The sequence below is a fragment of the Phytophthora cinnamomi genome (genome assembly GCF_018691715.1).
Source record: "Phytophthora cinnamomi strain GKB4 chromosome Unknown Contig99, whole genome shotgun sequence".
Classification (NCBI taxonomy): Eukaryota; Oomycota; class Peronosporomycetes; order Peronosporales; family Peronosporaceae; genus Phytophthora; species Phytophthora cinnamomi.
In genome coordinates, this window is record NW_027151032.1 from 548015 (window position 1) to 564998 (window position 16984).

At 55.9% G+C, this 16984-nt stretch overlaps 9 protein-coding genes across 9 annotated transcripts; 5 read left to right on the forward strand and 4 right to left on the reverse strand.

Annotated features, from left to right (window-relative positions):
• Positions 1-389: 389 nt before the first annotated feature.
• On the reverse strand, positions 390-1073 carry IUM83_08476 (putative secreted RxLR effector protein; the record flags this gene model as incomplete). Its single annotated transcript, XM_067932853.1, has 1 exon — positions 390-1073. The coding sequence occupies one exon, from the start codon at positions 1071-1073 to the stop codon at positions 390-392; it is 684 nt and encodes a 227-aa protein (XP_067783357.1).
• A 475-nt stretch (positions 1074-1548) lies between these two features.
• On the forward strand, positions 1549-2814 carry IUM83_08477 (glutathione-dependent formaldehyde dehydrogenase; the record flags this gene model as incomplete). Its single annotated transcript, XM_067932854.1, has 1 exon — positions 1549-2814. One exon carries the CDS (start codon positions 1549-1551, stop codon positions 2812-2814), a length of 1266 nt encoding a protein of 421 aa, XP_067783385.1.
• A 1786-nt stretch (positions 2815-4600) lies between these two features.
• IUM83_08478 (uncharacterized protein) lies at positions 4601-4930 on the forward strand (the record flags this gene model as incomplete). The annotated part of the gene is made up of 1 exon (XM_067932855.1): positions 4601-4930. The coding sequence occupies one exon, from the start codon at positions 4601-4603 to the stop codon at positions 4928-4930; it is 330 nt and encodes a 109-aa protein (XP_067783313.1).
• On the reverse strand, positions 4927-7062 carry IUM83_08479 (ATP-dependent RNA helicase; the record flags this gene model as incomplete). Its single annotated transcript, XM_067932856.1, has 3 exons — positions 4927-4993; positions 5070-5097; positions 5274-7062. The coding sequence occupies 3 exons, from the start codon at positions 7060-7062 to the stop codon at positions 4927-4929; spliced, it is 1884 nt and encodes a 627-aa protein (XP_067783355.1).
• A 252-nt stretch (positions 7063-7314) lies between these two features.
• IUM83_08480 (Mitochondrial Protein Translocase (MPT) Family) lies at positions 7315-8951 on the forward strand (the record flags this gene model as incomplete). Its single annotated transcript, XM_067932857.1, has 3 exons — positions 7315-7776; positions 7868-8665; positions 8733-8951. 3 exons carry the CDS (start codon positions 7315-7317, stop codon positions 8949-8951), a joined length of 1479 nt encoding a protein of 492 aa, XP_067783554.1.
• Positions 8952-9246: 295 nt separating this feature from the next.
• Positions 9247-11282, forward strand: IUM83_08481 (putative Meiotic recombination protein DMC1; the record flags this gene model as incomplete). The annotated part of the gene is made up of 16 exons (XM_067932858.1): positions 9247-9263; positions 9322-9568; positions 9630-9650; positions 9717-9804; positions 9874-9923; positions 9992-10036; positions 10109-10154; positions 10217-10296; positions 10370-10407; positions 10465-10522; positions 10587-10663; positions 10723-10789; positions 10849-10936; positions 10994-11034; positions 11105-11136; positions 11198-11282. 16 exons carry the CDS (start codon positions 9247-9249, stop codon positions 11280-11282), a joined length of 1080 nt encoding a protein of 359 aa, XP_067783555.1.
• On the reverse strand, positions 11243-12853 carry IUM83_08482 (Kelch repeat-containing protein; the record flags this gene model as incomplete). Its single annotated transcript, XM_067932859.1, has 5 exons — positions 11243-11248; positions 11367-12298; positions 12378-12500; positions 12582-12662; positions 12745-12853. The coding sequence occupies 5 exons, from the start codon at positions 12851-12853 to the stop codon at positions 11243-11245; spliced, it is 1251 nt and encodes a 416-aa protein (XP_067783552.1).
• A 666-nt stretch (positions 12854-13519) lies between these two features.
• On the forward strand, positions 13520-14717 carry IUM83_08483 (la-related protein 7-like; the record flags this gene model as incomplete). The annotated part of the gene is made up of 4 exons (XM_067932860.1): positions 13520-13613; positions 13690-13900; positions 13978-14111; positions 14194-14717. The coding sequence occupies 4 exons, from the start codon at positions 13520-13522 to the stop codon at positions 14715-14717; spliced, it is 963 nt and encodes a 320-aa protein (XP_067783553.1).
• A 24-nt stretch (positions 14718-14741) lies between these two features.
• On the reverse strand, positions 14742-15980 carry IUM83_08484 (uncharacterized protein; the record flags this gene model as incomplete). The annotated part of the gene is made up of 2 exons (XM_067932861.1): positions 14742-15335; positions 15414-15980. 2 exons carry the CDS (start codon positions 15978-15980, stop codon positions 14742-14744), a joined length of 1161 nt encoding a protein of 386 aa, XP_067783550.1.
• Between the last annotated feature and the right edge of the window lie 1004 nt (positions 15981-16984).

The window sequence follows — 16984 nt, forward strand, 5'->3', positions numbered from 1 at the left end:
CTTCCTACGGTGCAAACTTGAAAGTCACGCTCGGGGGCCAACAGCGAGCGCTCTGAGCCCTCCAAGCACCAGTCAGTCTCGGGCTCAGTATAGTATACTGGGCGCGGGTGACGCTCTCGCAACTTAGATCTTCAAAGCGCAACATCCCGCAACTCAGCGGCCCTGGAGCAACATCTGTGCCCATCTTCGACGCTGTGCTGCTTGGTTTGTTGGGTAAGAGCGACGTCGGTGTGCGCAGATCATCGACACACCCACCCATAAAGCTTGCCCGGCGGTTCTTTGGCGTGCGCTATAGACTTGAGCGACCTGCAGGCTCGATTTGGAGGTGATGGATGGAACGCACGCGTCACAGACGAATGGAAAGCATTTGTGTTTGGGCCTGATGAGTGCTATGCTGCTACGTGGTCTACGCGCTCGTTGTCTGCCTCCTCCTCCTTCTCCTCCTCCTCGTCTCCGAAGAGGATCGTCGCGCCCGTGTCCGCCTCGCCGCCGTCGTCGCCGTGGCTAGGTGATCCTGCGTCGGAGCCTTCCTCGCCGGCTTCGCTCCCGGCTGACGTGGTCATGGGCTCCGGCAGGTCGGACGCCAGCTCCACGGGGCCGAACCTCGGCTCGCTCATCTGCTGCCGCCGCACGCCGATGAGCACGGCAGCGATCACGATCACGAACAGCGCGGCGACCGAGAGGATCGCAAGGAGAAGGTACGACTCGGCCGTCTCGACGCTGAAGGGCATCGCAGCGGTCGCCACACTCTCCACCTTGTCCAGCATCTCCTTCGCCGCCGCAGGGAGGTCCCCCACCGTGGGTTCGTGCGCGCCGCTGCCGCTTGCAGAGCTGGGGGCATTGCTGCGCGGATCGCGCTGTGCTTGAGCATAGTGGCTGTCCCAGGAGCCCCAAAAGTCCTCGCTCTCGCCGAGATCGTCGTCACGCAGGTCTGTTTCGATCGCGTCGGGCGATGTCTCAACGCGAAGGTTGCGCTGGGTAACGTCGTTGAGCGTCTGCGAAGTCGTGTCAGCGGCGCTTGCTCCTGCCAGCGCAGCTGCAGAGATCAGGAGGGCGATCGCGGAGACCTTCATCGTTTGTTGTCTTGAGCGCGATGAGGTTCCGACAGTTGGGTAAGCGAGCAATAGAAGAATGGAAGGAGTCTCCGCGACGAGGATCGAGCGCCGTCGTTTCCTTCTCGAGAACCTCGCACCCTCGCATGCGGCCACCACATGACAGGGCTAAGTTGAAGCCGTTAGAAACCAAACCTGCGAGAGTCCATATTACCTCCTATACTCTATTGCGAAACGACGTTGACGTCTCTTCAATCCAACGGTTGGCCACCTCGTACCCCGCGAGTCTTTCAATGGAATCTCTCGCCTGATCCAGTCTTGGTGCCAGTATGATGCCCCCTTCAAGTTGGCTGCTCTGCGACGAGAGCGAGCGCCATGTCGCCCTCGGTTCTTGGTGGGGCGGGGGAGTGAGAGCTCGTTGAGGCTGGCCAAACCTGATTCTGCCGTCTAGGAGACACGAGCAAGACACCAGAGCGTGAAGAATCCGACTGACAACATGGAAGCTGCCAGCAAGATGATGAGTGCTCACACTCACGGGCAAGACACGTGCTCCAAGGACCCGGCCGGCTGCATGCGTGCTGTGGTATGGACGGGCAAGTCCGTCAAACTGGAGCACGTCCCCAAGCCGAAGATCATGGAGGCGTCCGATGTGGTGGTGAAGGTCATGGCATGCTCCGTGAGCCCCGACTTCGCGACAGATGTGTGCGGTGATGCTGCTGGGTTGGGGAAGAACCAAATTCTGGGCAGCGAAGCCGTTGGCGTCGTGGAGGCCGTGGGCGCTGAAGTGCACAAGGTCAAGGAGGGCGACCGTGTGGCTGTGAGCTTTGTGCTTGCTTGCGGAAAATGCAAGCACTGCCGCCGACACGAGTACGCAGCCTGCAACTGCACGAATTCGTCCCAGGAGTTTAAGCAGACCTACGGTGGATGGGCTCCTGCAGCCGTGCTTGGGAGCACCCGCATGCTGGGAAACGTTCCCGGTGTCCAGGCTGAGTATGTGCGCGTGCCGTTCGGCGACATGAACTGTTTCAAGCTCCCGTCGGGTGTGAGCGATGACAAGGCGCTGCTGGGAGTGGAGACGACTGCGACCGCGCTGCACGCTGTGGACATGGCTAAGGTAAAGGAGGGTGATCATGTTGTCATTTGGGGTCTTGGCCCTATCGGACTTCAGGCAGCTCACTGGTGCAAGCTGCGTGGTGCCAAGACTGTGCTTGGAGTAGAGCACTGTCCGGAGAGACTCAAGTTTGCCCACGATCACATGAACTTGGAGGTGGTGGATCGTCGCGAACTGTCCAGCGCTCAGGTGGTGGAGAAATTGCAGCGAATGCTGCCACCTGCCGGCGCCGACGTTGTGATCGATGCAAGCGGATGCTCTACCTCAAGCGGGTGGATGGCCAAACTCGAAAAGACAATTGGCATGGAGACTCAGCCCGAGCCAACGGATACGTTCAAGGAGTTGCTGATGATAGTGCGCAAGTGCGGCCACATTTCAATCGCGTCAGACTACATGTGCTCGGTGCAGTCGTTCCCAATCGGCCACGTCGCAATGAAGAGCGTGACGGTGCATGCTGGACGAACCCCGGCGCAGAAGTACTATCCGCAGGTGTTCGACGCCATCGAAAGTGGCGAGCTCGACCCGTCAGTGCTGATTTCGCACCGCTTGGCGCTTGAGGAGGTGCCCGAGGCGTACTCTCGCATTGCCAAGAAGGACAGTGGGTTCCTGAAAGTGTTCGTGGCGCCGCACGAAATGCGCTCCAAGTCGTAAGCGACAAGATCCAGCCAGGTTGTTCTGAGATGCTCCGCCAGACTTGAGGGATGAAGCAACGAGAACACTAGCTTAGCACAGTTGGTGGAGATCCGATTCCTTTTATTCTTTTGAGTTGTCTAAGCGGTTAGCGGTCGCCGCCTAATGGTTTTCAGTGCTCAAGCGTTGGTCTTCCGTTTTAATGTGACTATATTAAAAAAAAAACATGTCACGCCACTCTGAACAGCCCAACTAAACCGTTAACGAGCAAGCCTAGCGAAGTCGCTGGGTGTGAAGTACATCGAGAGGGGCCCACTCGACCAACGGGCTCGGGGATTTAAGTGGTTGGGGAATCGGGGCTGCTGCATGTATCCATAAATGTTGCCCCTGATGGGTTTGGTACGGAACCAAGGATGCGCGACCTGATCAAGCTCGCGAACTTCGTGAAAACCGGAGCCACCAGGGTTGATCACAGTCGCCATAAGGTTTTTACTAAAGCCTTCCGAATCAGAAGATATTTCGACTTCGACGAACGGTAAAACGCTCGACACGTCTTGAGCTTCATCGACACTTGACATTGCAGGAACGGAAAATAGTGGAATGATGTCACCACTAGAAGACGATGGGCCACTAGGGCTGAGTTGGTGTTCTTTAGCTGCAGGGGTGATTTCGGAGTTAGCAGATGAAGCATCGCTGGAAGTGGAGAACTCTGTCACCGCAGTGACAACATCATCGGAAAGCATGACGTTGGCATCTTCAACACGACGTAAATGGAATCTTGCACACACACCTGAAGCCCCTTCAGATAAGAACAATGCTGCCGCGACCACAATGCCAGGATTCTTCATTGACGCCCTGAGAGTTGCTGCTCTGAGGCAGGAAGCAAAATGGCTTTTGTGCATGAGAACACCACATCAAAATGCAATTGAATGATCACCTCTGACCTCTATTTTTCCCTCGTGACGCAACTGGGTGCGATGTGGTCACGGGCTCTGCATTCTCCATCTCCGGCGATGAAGCGGATGCACGGTCAACTCACCTCTTTCATTCCCAGCAATTTGGTTGATTTTATACTGTGGTGTCGTGCAGTCATTCTCCAATTTGTGAGCGACAAAGCAGCCCTTCTCCTCATCGACATACTCTTTCTCCAAGTCACCGGTATTCGACAATGAAGAGCACCGCCTCCGTTGCTGTATTCCTAGTGCTGAGCTTTCTGGCCGTCACGGATGGAGAAATCTCGAATGTGCCTGTACTTCGCGGCCTACGACAGAACGCTGACACACCCGCAACCGAAGATGACGAAGACTTCCACCACCAACACCACCACGTGAAAAACCACCACATGAAAAAAGTCAAGAAGATCGCCATTCCTGTTCCCGTTGAAGTGCCGCAGTATATCCCTGTTCCGGTCAGCGTTCCGTCCACGGTGGTGGCTAGCACCAACACTGCAGTGGTTGCCCCTGGAGCTCCTGGAGCTCCTGGAGCCCCTGGAGCACCCGGAGCACCTGGAGCACCCGGAGCACCTGGAGCACCTGCGGCCCCCGGAACTCCCGGTGCGCCTGGATCACCCGCCACTCCTGCTCCGACAACTACACGCGGACGCCCCGCAGCAACCCCAGCTGCGACGGTGCCTCGAAGGGCGAGGGCCACACCAGCACCGACTAGCTTTGCGGGTGCAACCGCACCTGCAGCTCAACAACCTGGTGCATTCTTGCCCCCAGCAGGCGCCGCTGGTAACACCAACAACACTCTTGGTGCTGGACTTGGCACGACTGGTGCAGCTGGTGGTACTTTCGGTGGCAGTCCGATGGGCGGCTTCGGGGCTGGCGGTCCGATGAATGGCTTCGGCGCTGGCAACTCGATGAGCGGTCTCGGTGGCGGGGTGTTCGGCGGTGCTGGTCCTGGGATGAACGGTGGCGGCATCAACGGAAACGGCATGGGTGGCGTCGGTATGCAAGGCGGGAATGCATTCGGCGGGATCGGCGGGCAAGGTGCAATGGGGAACTTTGGCCCGGTTGGAGGCAACGGATTCGCGGGTGCAGCCGGAGGCCAAGGTGCTGCAGGTTTTGGGGGTGCTGGCGCGATGGGCGCTGGCAATGGCTTCGGTGGAGGCTTCAACCGCCAGCGCCGCCGCTAACTGGAGAGGATGACTTTCAGCTTCTCCGCATTATTTCTTCTTGCGCTGTTCATATCCATGTAGCTTTCGGACTCAAGCACAAGAAAATTCACTTGTTAGCTACAACGAGATAACATTGAAACGCAGTTTTTTTGCCTACCATAGTATTGTAGCATCTGTTACCTTGACTGTTATTTTGGCACATAACGAATAATCAAGAAACAAAACCAAGAAACACATCCAGCACGTTGTTGATGTAAGTAGCTCGCTCTATATTGCAAAAAGGAACGTGAAATGGCAGAAGCCGTTGTTTACATAGTAGCTCAGTGAGCAAACTGGCGCTTGTCACCAGATGCACGCTTACCGTACGGGTTGTCGGCACTAAATGCGTGGCCCGAGCGCTGGAACTTGCCACCGCGCGAGCTGCCGTCGTTGTCGAACGATGTACCCTTGCGCTTTCCAGTCTTGCCGTTTGTCTTCACCGGAAGCGTCACCTTGGGCGGAACTTGTAGACCAAAAGACTTGGCCACTCCCTGCAGGTCGAGACGACCCACGTCGAAAATACCTTTCAACGAATGCGACGCGTATGCCAAGAGGTATCCACGGTAAGCATCCTTGGCAGACTTGTGAAGGTAGTACGTCTTCTCCACAAGTTTCATGAGCTGGGATTCGACGTTGGCAATCTTCGATACAGGGAACTCGTATTCATTGAGTGCCACCTTCGATGCCTTTAAGTACTTCAGGAATCCAAGCTCATCGGGCAGAAGCATAAGCAGCGCTTTACCCTTGCCCTTAGCGCCACGCGCGGTACGACCCACACGGTGGATGTATTCGCGCGGATCATCAGGCGGGTCAAACTGAATAATCCAGTCCACCGCCGGAATATCGAGACCACGCGCAGCCACATCGGTACAAAGCAAGATGCCAGTTTTCGCGTTACAGAACTGGAAGAACGTAGTAGTACGCTTGTTCTGTTTCTGCTTGCCGTGAATGTCCAGCACCGGAATGTCGATGTAGTTGAGCAGTTCTCCGTAAAACTTAACAGCACTGCACGAGGAAAAGAAAACCATCACCTTCTTCTTCAGATTCTTCTTGAGGAACGTGAACAGAAGCAAGAAGCGTTTGTCACTTGGCGTCACAACGTAGCCTTGCTCAAGCGTAGCGACCGTCGCCTTGGTGTCCTCCTCTTCCACGCCAACGTACACGGGCTTCTCCTTAATGGAAAGGCGAGCAAGATCCTCCACCTTCTTCGTCTGAGTAGCACTGAACAGCATTGTCTGGCGCTCCTTCGGAATGCACTTGATAATCTGGCGCATTTCCTCCTCGAAACCGATGGAGAGGATTCGGTCGGCCTCATCAATCACGAGAATCTGCAGGTTGTGGTAGATGAACGCCTTGGTGTTCTGCAAATGATCCAGCAGACGACCAGGCGTGGAAATCAGAATGTTCACACCCTTCACCAGGCGCTCCGCCTCAGCGCGGCGGTTTGCTCCGCCCATGACGATACCGTGCGTTTGCGAGTGGTACTTGCAGATGTCACGGACAACACCGTAAATCTGCAGTGCTAGCTCGCGCGTGGGCGAGATGACAATGCATCCCGTGCCCTTGCGCGCCGTAAAGCGCACCTTGTGCAGCAGCTCCACAGCCGGGATGAGGAACGACAGCGTCTTACCGGAACCGGTCTTGGCGGCTCCCAGCAGATCCTGGCCGGCCAGCAGCGGACGAATCGACTTGGACTGGATCTTCGTCATCTTGGTGAAGCCCATGTCGGCCAGCGCCTTGCGCGTGGGCTCAGACAGCGGCAGGGACGCGAACTCCTCGTTGGAGAAGTAACGCTGGTCCACGGTGCCCTCGGCCAGGCTGTGGTTGGCGGCGTCGGCGATGGCCTGCTCTGTCTCCTCGTCCTGCTCGTCGTCCACATTCGGCTCTGCGGTCTCCTCCTCCTCCTGTTCAGCCTCAGCCTCAACCTCGACATCGGCATCCTCGGACTCCTGCTCCTTCTTGGCCTTCTTGGCCTTTTTCTTCTTCTGCTTCTTGCTCGCAGACTCAGCAGCGGCCTCCACCTGCGGCGTCGCCTTCTCGGCGGCGACCGGCTCGGCCGCCGGCGCCTTCTCCTCGGCCGAGCTCGTTCCTCTGCGTCGCGTCTTGCCCATTTTGCCAACTAGCGCCAGCCAGTGGAATGTGTGACGTTTCACGAATCAAACTCCGCAATACGCACACAAGCTCGTGCGCGATTATCTACAAGCGTTTGGCTGGTGGGGACGCGGCGTGTCAAATGGCGCCCGCGGATTGGTCAAAAGTGGTGGGGAGGTCTTTGTACCGCTTTTCTGGAACAGCCTGTCAAATGCGGGAGTGACCCAGCCACCGCACATCCACCGTCACCGCGGCCCTGAACCAGCAGCCCGATGCTTCGCCTCTCCTCGCGCGCCTTGCGTCGCGCGCGCCTCGCCGCGCCCCGCAACAGCCAACTGGCACTCTCGAGCCGCGTGCAGTCGCAGTCGCGCGCCATGGGCTTCTTCTCGGACCTGAAGAACCAGCTCAAGAACGAGATGGAGAAGAACGAGGAGCTCAAGAAGTCGTTCGAAGAACTGGAGAAGACCAAGGAGCAGTTCAAGAACGTGGAGAAGGCCGCCAAGGAGAAGATGAACGAGATGAGCTCCATGACCGAGGAGGCGGCCAAGAACCTGCAGGAGCAGGCCACGCAGGCCTCGCAGAAGATCAAGGAGTCGTACGAGGAGACCGCTAAGGCGGCCTCAGCTGCCGCCAGAAAGGAGGAGGAGGACAGCAAGACCAATGCGGAGGAAACCTCCGGCGCTACGGCGGAGGGATCGGAGCAGGAGGCCAAGAAGGACAAGGAGGAGGGCGAGGTGCGTTGCACGTCGAGTTTGGATATCAAAGCTGGTACGTTTGTTGGAGCACCAACTAACATCGATGCCTTTTGTATTTCATGACCTACAGAAAATCGAGCAGACGGAGGAGAACGCGGAAGGCGCTCGTGCTTTTGTGAAGAACTTCTTTGCTGGCATCACTGCCCAGAAGAACAAAATCATTAACCCCAACAAATTCCCCAAGCTGCGTGATGAGTGGAAGGAGGCGGCGCAGGAGCTTTTTGGTAAGCGGGAAAAGCAGACGGTTGACGAAGCCTTGGCTTCGGTTCGTACCCCGTCCGTGCAGAAACCGAAGAAGTCCGAGGGTGACGACGAGGAGCCGACGGAGTACACTGGCACCAGTGCATTGGTAGCGGTGAAGGAGGAGGAGAGCGCTTGGCAGCGTGTGAGCGCTCGCTTCCGCGAAGCCCCTATTATCCAGGGTATCCTTGATGCCGCGAAGCAGGCCGCCAAGACGGAGGCCGGAAAGAAGGTGCAGAAGACGACGAAGCAGGTGAAGGACAAGATTAGCGATGCCCAGGAAGAGGTTCTCGAAGTCTGGGAGACCAGTCAGAACCCGTGGGTGTACCGACTGTCGTCGATTTATGACGGCCTCTTCGGTGAGACACCGATGGGTGTTGCCATCAAGGAGATTCGCCGTGCGGAGCCCGATTTTATCCTGGAAGAGTGGAAAGAGAACATCGAGGAGATTGTTCTGCCGGGCGTTCTGGAGGCGTTCCTGCGCGGTAACAGCCGCGACCTGAAAAAGTGGTTCGGTGAGGCCGCATACTCGCGGGTCAACATTGCTATCCGTGAGCGCAAATCGGAGGGCTTGGTCATGGACCCGCACGTGCTCAGTATTGACAACGTGGAAGTGATTGAGGCCACGGTACGAGTTACTTTTCATTCGGCGCACCTGACGAACTTTCACGGGCTAACCATTTGCTATTGTTTAGGCTGAGGACAAGCAGGCTCCCATCATTCTGATGCGGTTCCAGGCACAGCAGATTAACTGCATTCGCAACCGTGAGGGCGAAGTCGTGGAGGGATCCGAGGACGAGGTGCTGGCGTACTACTACATTTTCGCCTTCCAGCGCGACTACGATGATGAGCAGGAGACTCTCCGCTGGAGAATCGTGGATCTGCACATGCAGCGCGGTGGTCGGTATTATTAGAGAAATAGGTCCAGCGGCAAGATGCACCACCAGGTTTCGCCAAGTTCACGGTGGGCGTTTGGTTCTGACCACGGGTGTAGCGAAAACGCGAATGGACTCGTGAATAGACAGCAAATATACTCGTTCTCCCCCATCTACTTTACCCATATATTTTAATTTAACCACTGAGATCCATCCACTTCAACTTGAAGTTTCCGTGACCATCATTCTGTTCCGCACTAGTGGCTCCGGTGGCGGTGGCTCATTCCCGAATCTGCGCGGTCAAGCACAAGAGCGAACAAGAGCAACAGGTCTGATGGGTATCTCGAGAAGGTATGTTTGAAGAGTAAGTAGAGATTGATGCAGAGCACACTGACATGGTTGTCTACAGCGAGCATAGAACTAGGGAGACAGCGCTGCAGATGACTGCCACGCCGCGCGTCTACGAAAGCGATGACGAAGAGGAAGATAGCTTGCGCTCGTACGAGCCTATCGACCTGTTACAGGACGCCGGGATCAACACTACAGATATCGCCAAGCTCAAAAGCGATGGCTTCGCAACCATCGGACAGCTCTTCCAGGTGTCACAAAGGAAGCTGTTGGACGTGAAGGGGATCAGCGAGGCCAAGATGGACAAGGTATTATCTATCCAATTGCTTTCGTACACGCATTCCTTAACGCGATACGTTACGTGCTTAGCTCCTTCAAGCAGGCAGAAGGGTAAGTGCTCTGCATTAAAGTCATTTCGGAGGAGTATGGGGTTTTACTCATGCAATTCCAACACAGTTGATGCCCGAGAAGAGCGGATTTGTCTCTGCCAACACGCTGTACCAGCAGTGTCAGAACAAGATCTTTATCACCACCGGATCAAAGCGTGAGGCAATTCGTTGTTTCGCGCTCTTTTGCATTGTTTAATGGGGTATAACCAGCGTTTGCAATGCAGAGTTGGACCAGATTCTTGGAGGTGGCTTGGAAACGATGTCTGTCACGGAGGTAAATCCTTGGCATTACGCGCCCGCTTTACTCTTGTGAAGTGTGACAAGGAAACATTGTGTGGAAAGGTTCATGGAGAGTTCCGAACGGGCAAAACCCAGTTGTGCCACACGGTAATGTCCTCCTCGTGACAGGCACGTGCACGGAGTTGGCTTGACGTTTGATGAACGATTGTGTTTTTCAAGCTATGTGTGACAGCTCAGTTACCTCGTTATCGAGGCGGAGGGGCAGGTATGAGCAATTCTACACTACACGAATCGGAAAACTAAGATAATGTCTCGTTGTGCATCTAGGGAAAATTGCTTTCATTGACACTGAGGGCACTTTTCGTCCAAACCGCGTGGCTGAGATTGCAAAGGAACGATTCAACATGGTACGTCACGTGCCGAATAACGCGTTTTATCATGTACAGTTGATGTACGCGACCTAAAATGAAATGTTTTCAGGACTCAGAAGACGTTCTCGCCAACATCATTGTGGCGAGGTATGTTTTGTCGTTGACTGGAGCAAAATTTGTGGTGAACTTAATATTTGCTGAAAGAGCCCATAGCCACGACGCTCAAATGGACCTTGTGATCAAGCTTGGGGTGCTATTCGCGGTAAGCATTATTACGGAAGGAGGTATGCGGGGTTATCTTGTTCTCATAGTTGCTATCTTTGCAGGATCCTGAGCAGGGACCCTTTCGTCTGCTGATCATCGACTCGGTGACTGCATTATTTCGAACGGACTTCTCCGGAAGGTAGCGTATGTAGGAGTTAAATCGCACTGTCGGCAGCACTCACATACGTGCATGAATAGAGGAGAACTTAGCGAGAGGCAGCAACGACTCAACCAACATCTTGTTCGACTTGTAAAGCACGCTGAGGTACGAGCAAGAACCGTGCGCCGAACTCACGGATAGGTTAACAGTGTCGTTCAATGTAGGAATTCAACATCGCGGTTCTAGTGGTGAACCAAGTTATGGCAGACCCCGGGGCCAACGTAATGTTCGGCTCCGGAATGAAGCCTGCTGGTACGCTTCGAGCCGAATGCCCGGCCAGAGGAAATATTGCTAACTTTTTTTCTATAGGTGGTCACGTGATGTCCCACGGAGTACACACACGTGTGCTGGTGCGCCGAGTCTGAGTCGCTACAAACTACGGGCATGTTGAACTAACTCACTTTTTACGATGAGCTACAGATGAAGAAGGGGCGGGCTGAAAATCGCATCTGGTAATGATGAAGTGCTTGGCGCTCTTTGCTGGCTTCGTCGTCCCTGACGTATGTTATGTAGCAAAATCATCGACAGTCCGTGCATGCCAGAGGCGGAGTGCACTATTCAACTCTACACAGGGGGAATCAGGGACTCGGACGAGTGAACCAAGCGCGAGCAGCTTTGCGCTCTTTCATTTACTTAAGTAATTTATCGTACAATTTATCCGCTCGCTCTACATAACTGGCGCCGCATTAGCTTGCTTCTGATCTTCTAGCATATACCAAGTGGGATTGTAGGAGCACTCCACGTCGGGATTAATGTTTTCCACGCCGATCTTCAGTTCCACGGGTAGCGCTTCCAGATCCTCTTTCGGTATGTAGTCGAGGTTCTGGTGTAGAACCTGCATGGCGAGGATCAGTAGCGTCGACGGCTGGTGCATCATCGAGTACCTGAAAACATCGTTGTTGCGCTCCACGCCGTTGGATCCACCAAACACGAAGATTTGGTTATTGTGCACGACACTCGTGTGGAAGTCGCGAGCATCGGGCTGGAAGCCCTCCTCGTTGTAGAAGATGCGCCATTCCCCAGTCCGCAAGTTCAGTTCACTAAGCTCGTTCTGCCGCGAGCCACTGTCGTCGCGTCCTCCAAACATAATCAATCGGTAAGGGTCATTCGACAACTGCGAAATAGTGTGCGCAATGCGCGACTTCGGAATATCACCGCCACACTCTACTTCGTGCCACGTGAGTGTGTCCACATCGAGGTAGTACGTGTCGATGGGTCCCTTTGGAGGGTCGTAGAGGCCTCCACCCACGACGTACATGCGGTTACCGATCATGGCCACTTGATGTTTGTATCGCGGACTGGGGCGCTTGCCGCCGGTCTCTTCCTTCTTCCAGATCTTTGTCACTTCGTCGAACACGTACAGGTCGTTCACGTAGACGTGCCCAGAGGTGCCACCGAAGAGGTACAGCTTGTTGTTGATCGCGCACAGACTCTGCCCGTAGCCGGGCGGCGGCTGTGTGCCTTCGGCCTCGACAATCGTCCAGTTCTTATCACGAATGCTGAACTGCAGCAGCTTGCCCATGTTAGTTTGGCCCCAGTGAGGGCCCGATCCACCGAACAGATAGAGCTTCGTCTTATCCGTAGAAGTACACCAGGCGTGGGAGGCACGGCCGTCTGCGAGAGTTGACAAGAGCGATCCAGTGAGCAAACGACTACGTAGCTAATATGCGACGGATAATGTACGAATTCGTACCGGGAGAAATGCCGTTTGACGTCTCGATGTGCATCCAGTGGTGGCGGATCAGGTCGAACGCGTAGATGTCGTTGTGGCAGTTCCCGTCGTTGTATCCGCCGAAGACGTACATCATGTCGCCGACTGCAATAGCGAAGCGAGGACAACGGTTAGCATGTGACGCGCGCACGAGCCAAGTGCAGCAGCAAGCACCAGGGAACGCACCGACGAGGGACGAGTGGCCGCTTCGCACTGGGGGGCGGTGGCCCGACGTCGAGATTTTGGTCCAGTTGGACGGCGCGTCTTCTGCAAGAACAAATAGCAACACCAGAGCAGCAGCGTGAGACTCGGGGTCGCGCTCTCGGTCCGCAGGGGCAGCGGCACGCACCCAGCTCGTCCTCCTCGTACGACAGCTCCGAGCCGAAGCCGAAGCGCCGCGCGATGGGCGAGTTGACCCAGCGCGGGCTGCGCAGCATCTTGAACAGGTCGTCGAACATGGTCGGCTAGCGCGTGCGTGCGTGCAGGGGGCGGCAGGTTCGGTTGTGCCGGTCGTTTCCGCTCTTCCGACTCCGCGCAAGTGCGAAATGTGAGTGCCAGTAGCAGTGCCACTCTTGCCGCTTTTGCTTGGCTTCTGCCCTATCTTTGGATCTTCCGCCTGAGTCTATTTTTAGTCGCACTTGGCGTTTGTATGCCACCCGCTCTTTGCGCGGCCGTTTTCTTCAAGTCGCCGCTATATTTGGCCGCCGTCTTATTACCCGGCGCTGAACGGTTCGGTGCAGTTGCCGCCGCTGAGGTGGTCGGGTGGGTGGGGGCGACGCGTATGTGACGCCGAGGGCTGTCTCCGCAGAGCTTGCGACCTGAGGCAAGCAGCACCGTCCAAAACAGCCAGCGGTTCAGCTGCTGGTTTAACTGCTGCGGGCGGCCGCTCGCTGCTCTCGAACGCGACGACGTTGCGCGCCCGGATATGACCGCTCGCGCCTCATGCGCTCGCTGCACCAGCCACCACGCGCCTGCAGCCGTGTCTGCCGGAGCAGCTCTCGCGTGCATGCCCCGCCGCGCACTGTTTGCCAACGAGGGGGCGCACAACGCGCACAACGCGCACACGACGCGGCGATCGAGGGCGGACTATCCATGCCGGCTTTGCGTGTATCTCCATATGGACCCTGCCGGGTGGCTGGCAAGCGACTTCCGCCCCGGCGACTTTAGCACGCGGCAGTCTCTTTTGCGGCGGCGGAGAGCGGTCTCGACAAGCACCAGGTCCTGTGTGAAGCTGGCGGCTTCAAGTTGGCGCTCCTTTTGCATTGCATAACGTAACCTTGGTTACGTTCAGCAGGGGTACCCCGGCCCGATCTGGGGTACACTGGAGGGCACACACCCAACGCGCCGATGGAGTCGAGGCCCGCAGGCAAGTCGCAGCGCAAGCGGCTGCAGCGACAGCTGGAGTTCTACCTGGGCGAGAGCAACCTCCGCCAGGACAAGTTCCTGCAGCAGGCCATGGACGAGCAGGGCTTCGTGCCCGTGCGCGTGTTCCTGTCCTTCAACAAGTGCGTTCGCATCTTGACTGTGGGCAGGTTGGCGCCAAACGGCCAACTGACAAGACCGCGCTGCTTTGAATGGACAGGCTGAAGACGCTCAAGGCGACGGAGCGGATGATCCTGGACGAGGCCGAGAAATCGTCGCTGATCCGGGTCGACCGCTCGCGCTCGTGCATTGCGCCGAAGGTCCTGCCAGTGACAGGCGAGGACAACGAAGCAGGTGCGCCGCCAACCCGCGAGTTCCCCAGCTCAACTGCACACAACTAGCTAACACAATCACCACCACCCCCTCTTTGATATAGATGCCCGCACGATCTACATCGACAGCTTCGGCACCGCGGACGACCACGACTCACTGCGCCGAACCTTCGCCAAGTTTGGTAAGGTGAACTTGGTGAGCCTGCCGAGGTTCCCGCAGAGCAAAAAGTTCAAAGGCTTCGGCTTCGTGGAGTTTGCGGAACAAAGAGCAGCGGAAGAAGCTGTTGCCGGGGCCTCGGATGGTGCTGACCTGCGTGGCATTCGTGCTATGAGCAAGCGCCGATGGCTCGAGATGAAGGAGCAGCTGAAACTCCGCCTATCCTGCTCTGACACTTCGGAAGGCAATACCTGCAGCGCCAAGGCAGACGACGCCAATGCATCAGACGACCCCAACAAGTGTGCTCACTTGGTGAGCAGAACTGCTACCGACAAGAAGTTGAAGAAGAAGCGCCAGAAGCCAGCATCAGGCGGTCATATTCACTTCGGCGACGGAGACAGTGACGAACAGCCTGCCAACAGCGATAGCAACGATAATCAGGAGGCATCGGCGAAGAAACAGAAACTATAAAGCAGAGTTTGTTATTGCCCCGAATTAAATGCGGTAGGCGGCCGGGTCAACATGCTCTAGATCGTACAAATGAGCTATCTTCTTCATCATTTCTTTTCGACTTTTGCTTGTTGCGTTGTCAAACAAAAGGTCGTAGAGCGAGCTGAGGTTGAAAATGACCACGCCATTGAGAAATCGCTGCGGGTTTGACCTGATCATCCGCTCTAATGCTGCCACGGCTGCCTTCACATCGCAACAGTAAAGCGCACAAATTGCATAGTTGTTGACAGCCGAACAAACAACGTCCTCCTCCAGGAAAATTTCTCCATCCGAGCTCTCGGTAGTCGTGTCTTGAGCGTTCTGCAAATACAGAATCGAATCAAATGCACTCAGTGCCTCTTGAAGCTTGTTCTGCGCAAATAGCAGCAGTCCGTCATTCAACAGCAGTCGTGCTTCCAGTTCTCCCAGATCCTTCATCGTTACGCCTGCCTCATTGCCGCCGACTGCCCTTAACTGGCCGGTGTGGTACCGGGCGGCCTCAAACAGCTTTTCCGCGGCCGCGAGGTCGCCCATTTGCAGACGGATGCGCCCCACGCGGGACAGCACAACAACCTTATCACGACCCTCCAAGTATTTGTCCTGTTAAAACCCACATGAAACATCACTCCTGTCAGTCACGTCAACATACCATACCAATATCATTCACTAAGAACGTACATCGATCTGCGAGCAGATACGCAGGGCCAGCATGAACTTTTGCTGGTGCACAAGGTGGTTTGCAAGAGCAAACTGTGCGATTCGCAGCCACCGTGCTGCTGCCTTTTCCTCGACACCCAGGAGTCCCATCGTCTCGTTTTGCTGAATTGCAGTTCGGAGCCGCATTATCAGGTGGAACAACTGCTTTTCGTGGTTCACCGGCTTTCCTTGGCACTTGCTCAGAAGCGCTTGAAGCAGAAGTAGACGAATCGGCACAAACGGAGTCTTCCCAGCCGAGCCAGATTTCTCGTTGAGGTCCCCGATTTGATCCAACACACTTGCTGCATTGTCGTAGTGACCCTCCTTGATAAGCCCGGCAAGCCACCAAGACTTAATTTCCAGTGTCACATTAATATCTTTCGATGGATTCTGCAGCATTGAAAGCGACTTTTTCGTCAACGATTTCCATCGCTTCTGCGCATACAACGCTTCTAAGCCCTCAACCGTGTCCGGAACGTCAGCAAGAAGCAGCTTGCTCGCGGGTGGGTTTGCATTTTCAGCCCTCGCAAAACGCTCATCAACTTCCATTTTCAAAAACTCTTCCACAAGATCATCCGGGGATGGGGCTTCTAGCGTGATTCGAGGGGGAGACGGAGGCGGTACCGACGCAGCTGTGGGTGGCGACCGTGCTGGAGAGGGTATCTTTCGGACGTCAGGGAACAGCGATCCTGGTGTCGATGTTGGAGCTGCAGGAGTCCGAAAAGACTGCGACCGACCGGTGTCCGCGTAGCCCAGGAACGGTGCAGCAGGAGGCGGTGCTTGTCCGAATGGTTGCGAAGATGCCTGTTGATGCTGCTGCTGATAAGCAGCATACGGTTGGTTATGTTGAGCTTGAGCTTGAGGTGGGAGCGACCCGCTAAATGGCGATGGCGTCGGACCCTGTGAGGAGCTAAGCGATGAATGTCGTGAAAGCTTCGGCACAGAGGTTGACGCCTTTTCTGGGCTGCCAAAGATACTTTCGTAGGCATTCCGCTGGCTAGGCTGCCCAGGTGCTGAAGCCGAACCAAACAGATCTTCAGGAAGCGTTCGCGTAGGTTCTTGTGGCATACCACTATGCGCCTGCTGCATCTGGAATGGTGGGGCCGGGCCTGAGGGACTGCCAAAGGGGTCGGTGCTAGAACGATACCGATGGGATGACGACGGCACGGCCAGCCCAAAGAGTTCGGTCGCAGGTTGAGCCGGTGGCAGTGGAGCTTGGCCAAACAAATCGTTTTGTAAGTCAGAAGACCTGTCAGCGACAAACGATGGCGTGGACTCAGACGCAGCGCTACTCGCCGACGCCGATAGATTCCTCTGGGGGACGAGGGGTGTCGATAGCTGCGTCGGCGCAGCTCGAACCGCGTGACCTTCACACCGTGATCAGCTTCTACGTGAGATACACAGTGTCCTACAGCTGATACTGGTCAAACTAAAGAACGCACCAGGGAACTGCCCGGGGACGCCGAAGCCAGGGCGAACCTGATTCACCATCGCTACGGGACTACGCAGCACCAAGTGAGGAACAGCGATACGACGATAACTAAGCAGCAGCA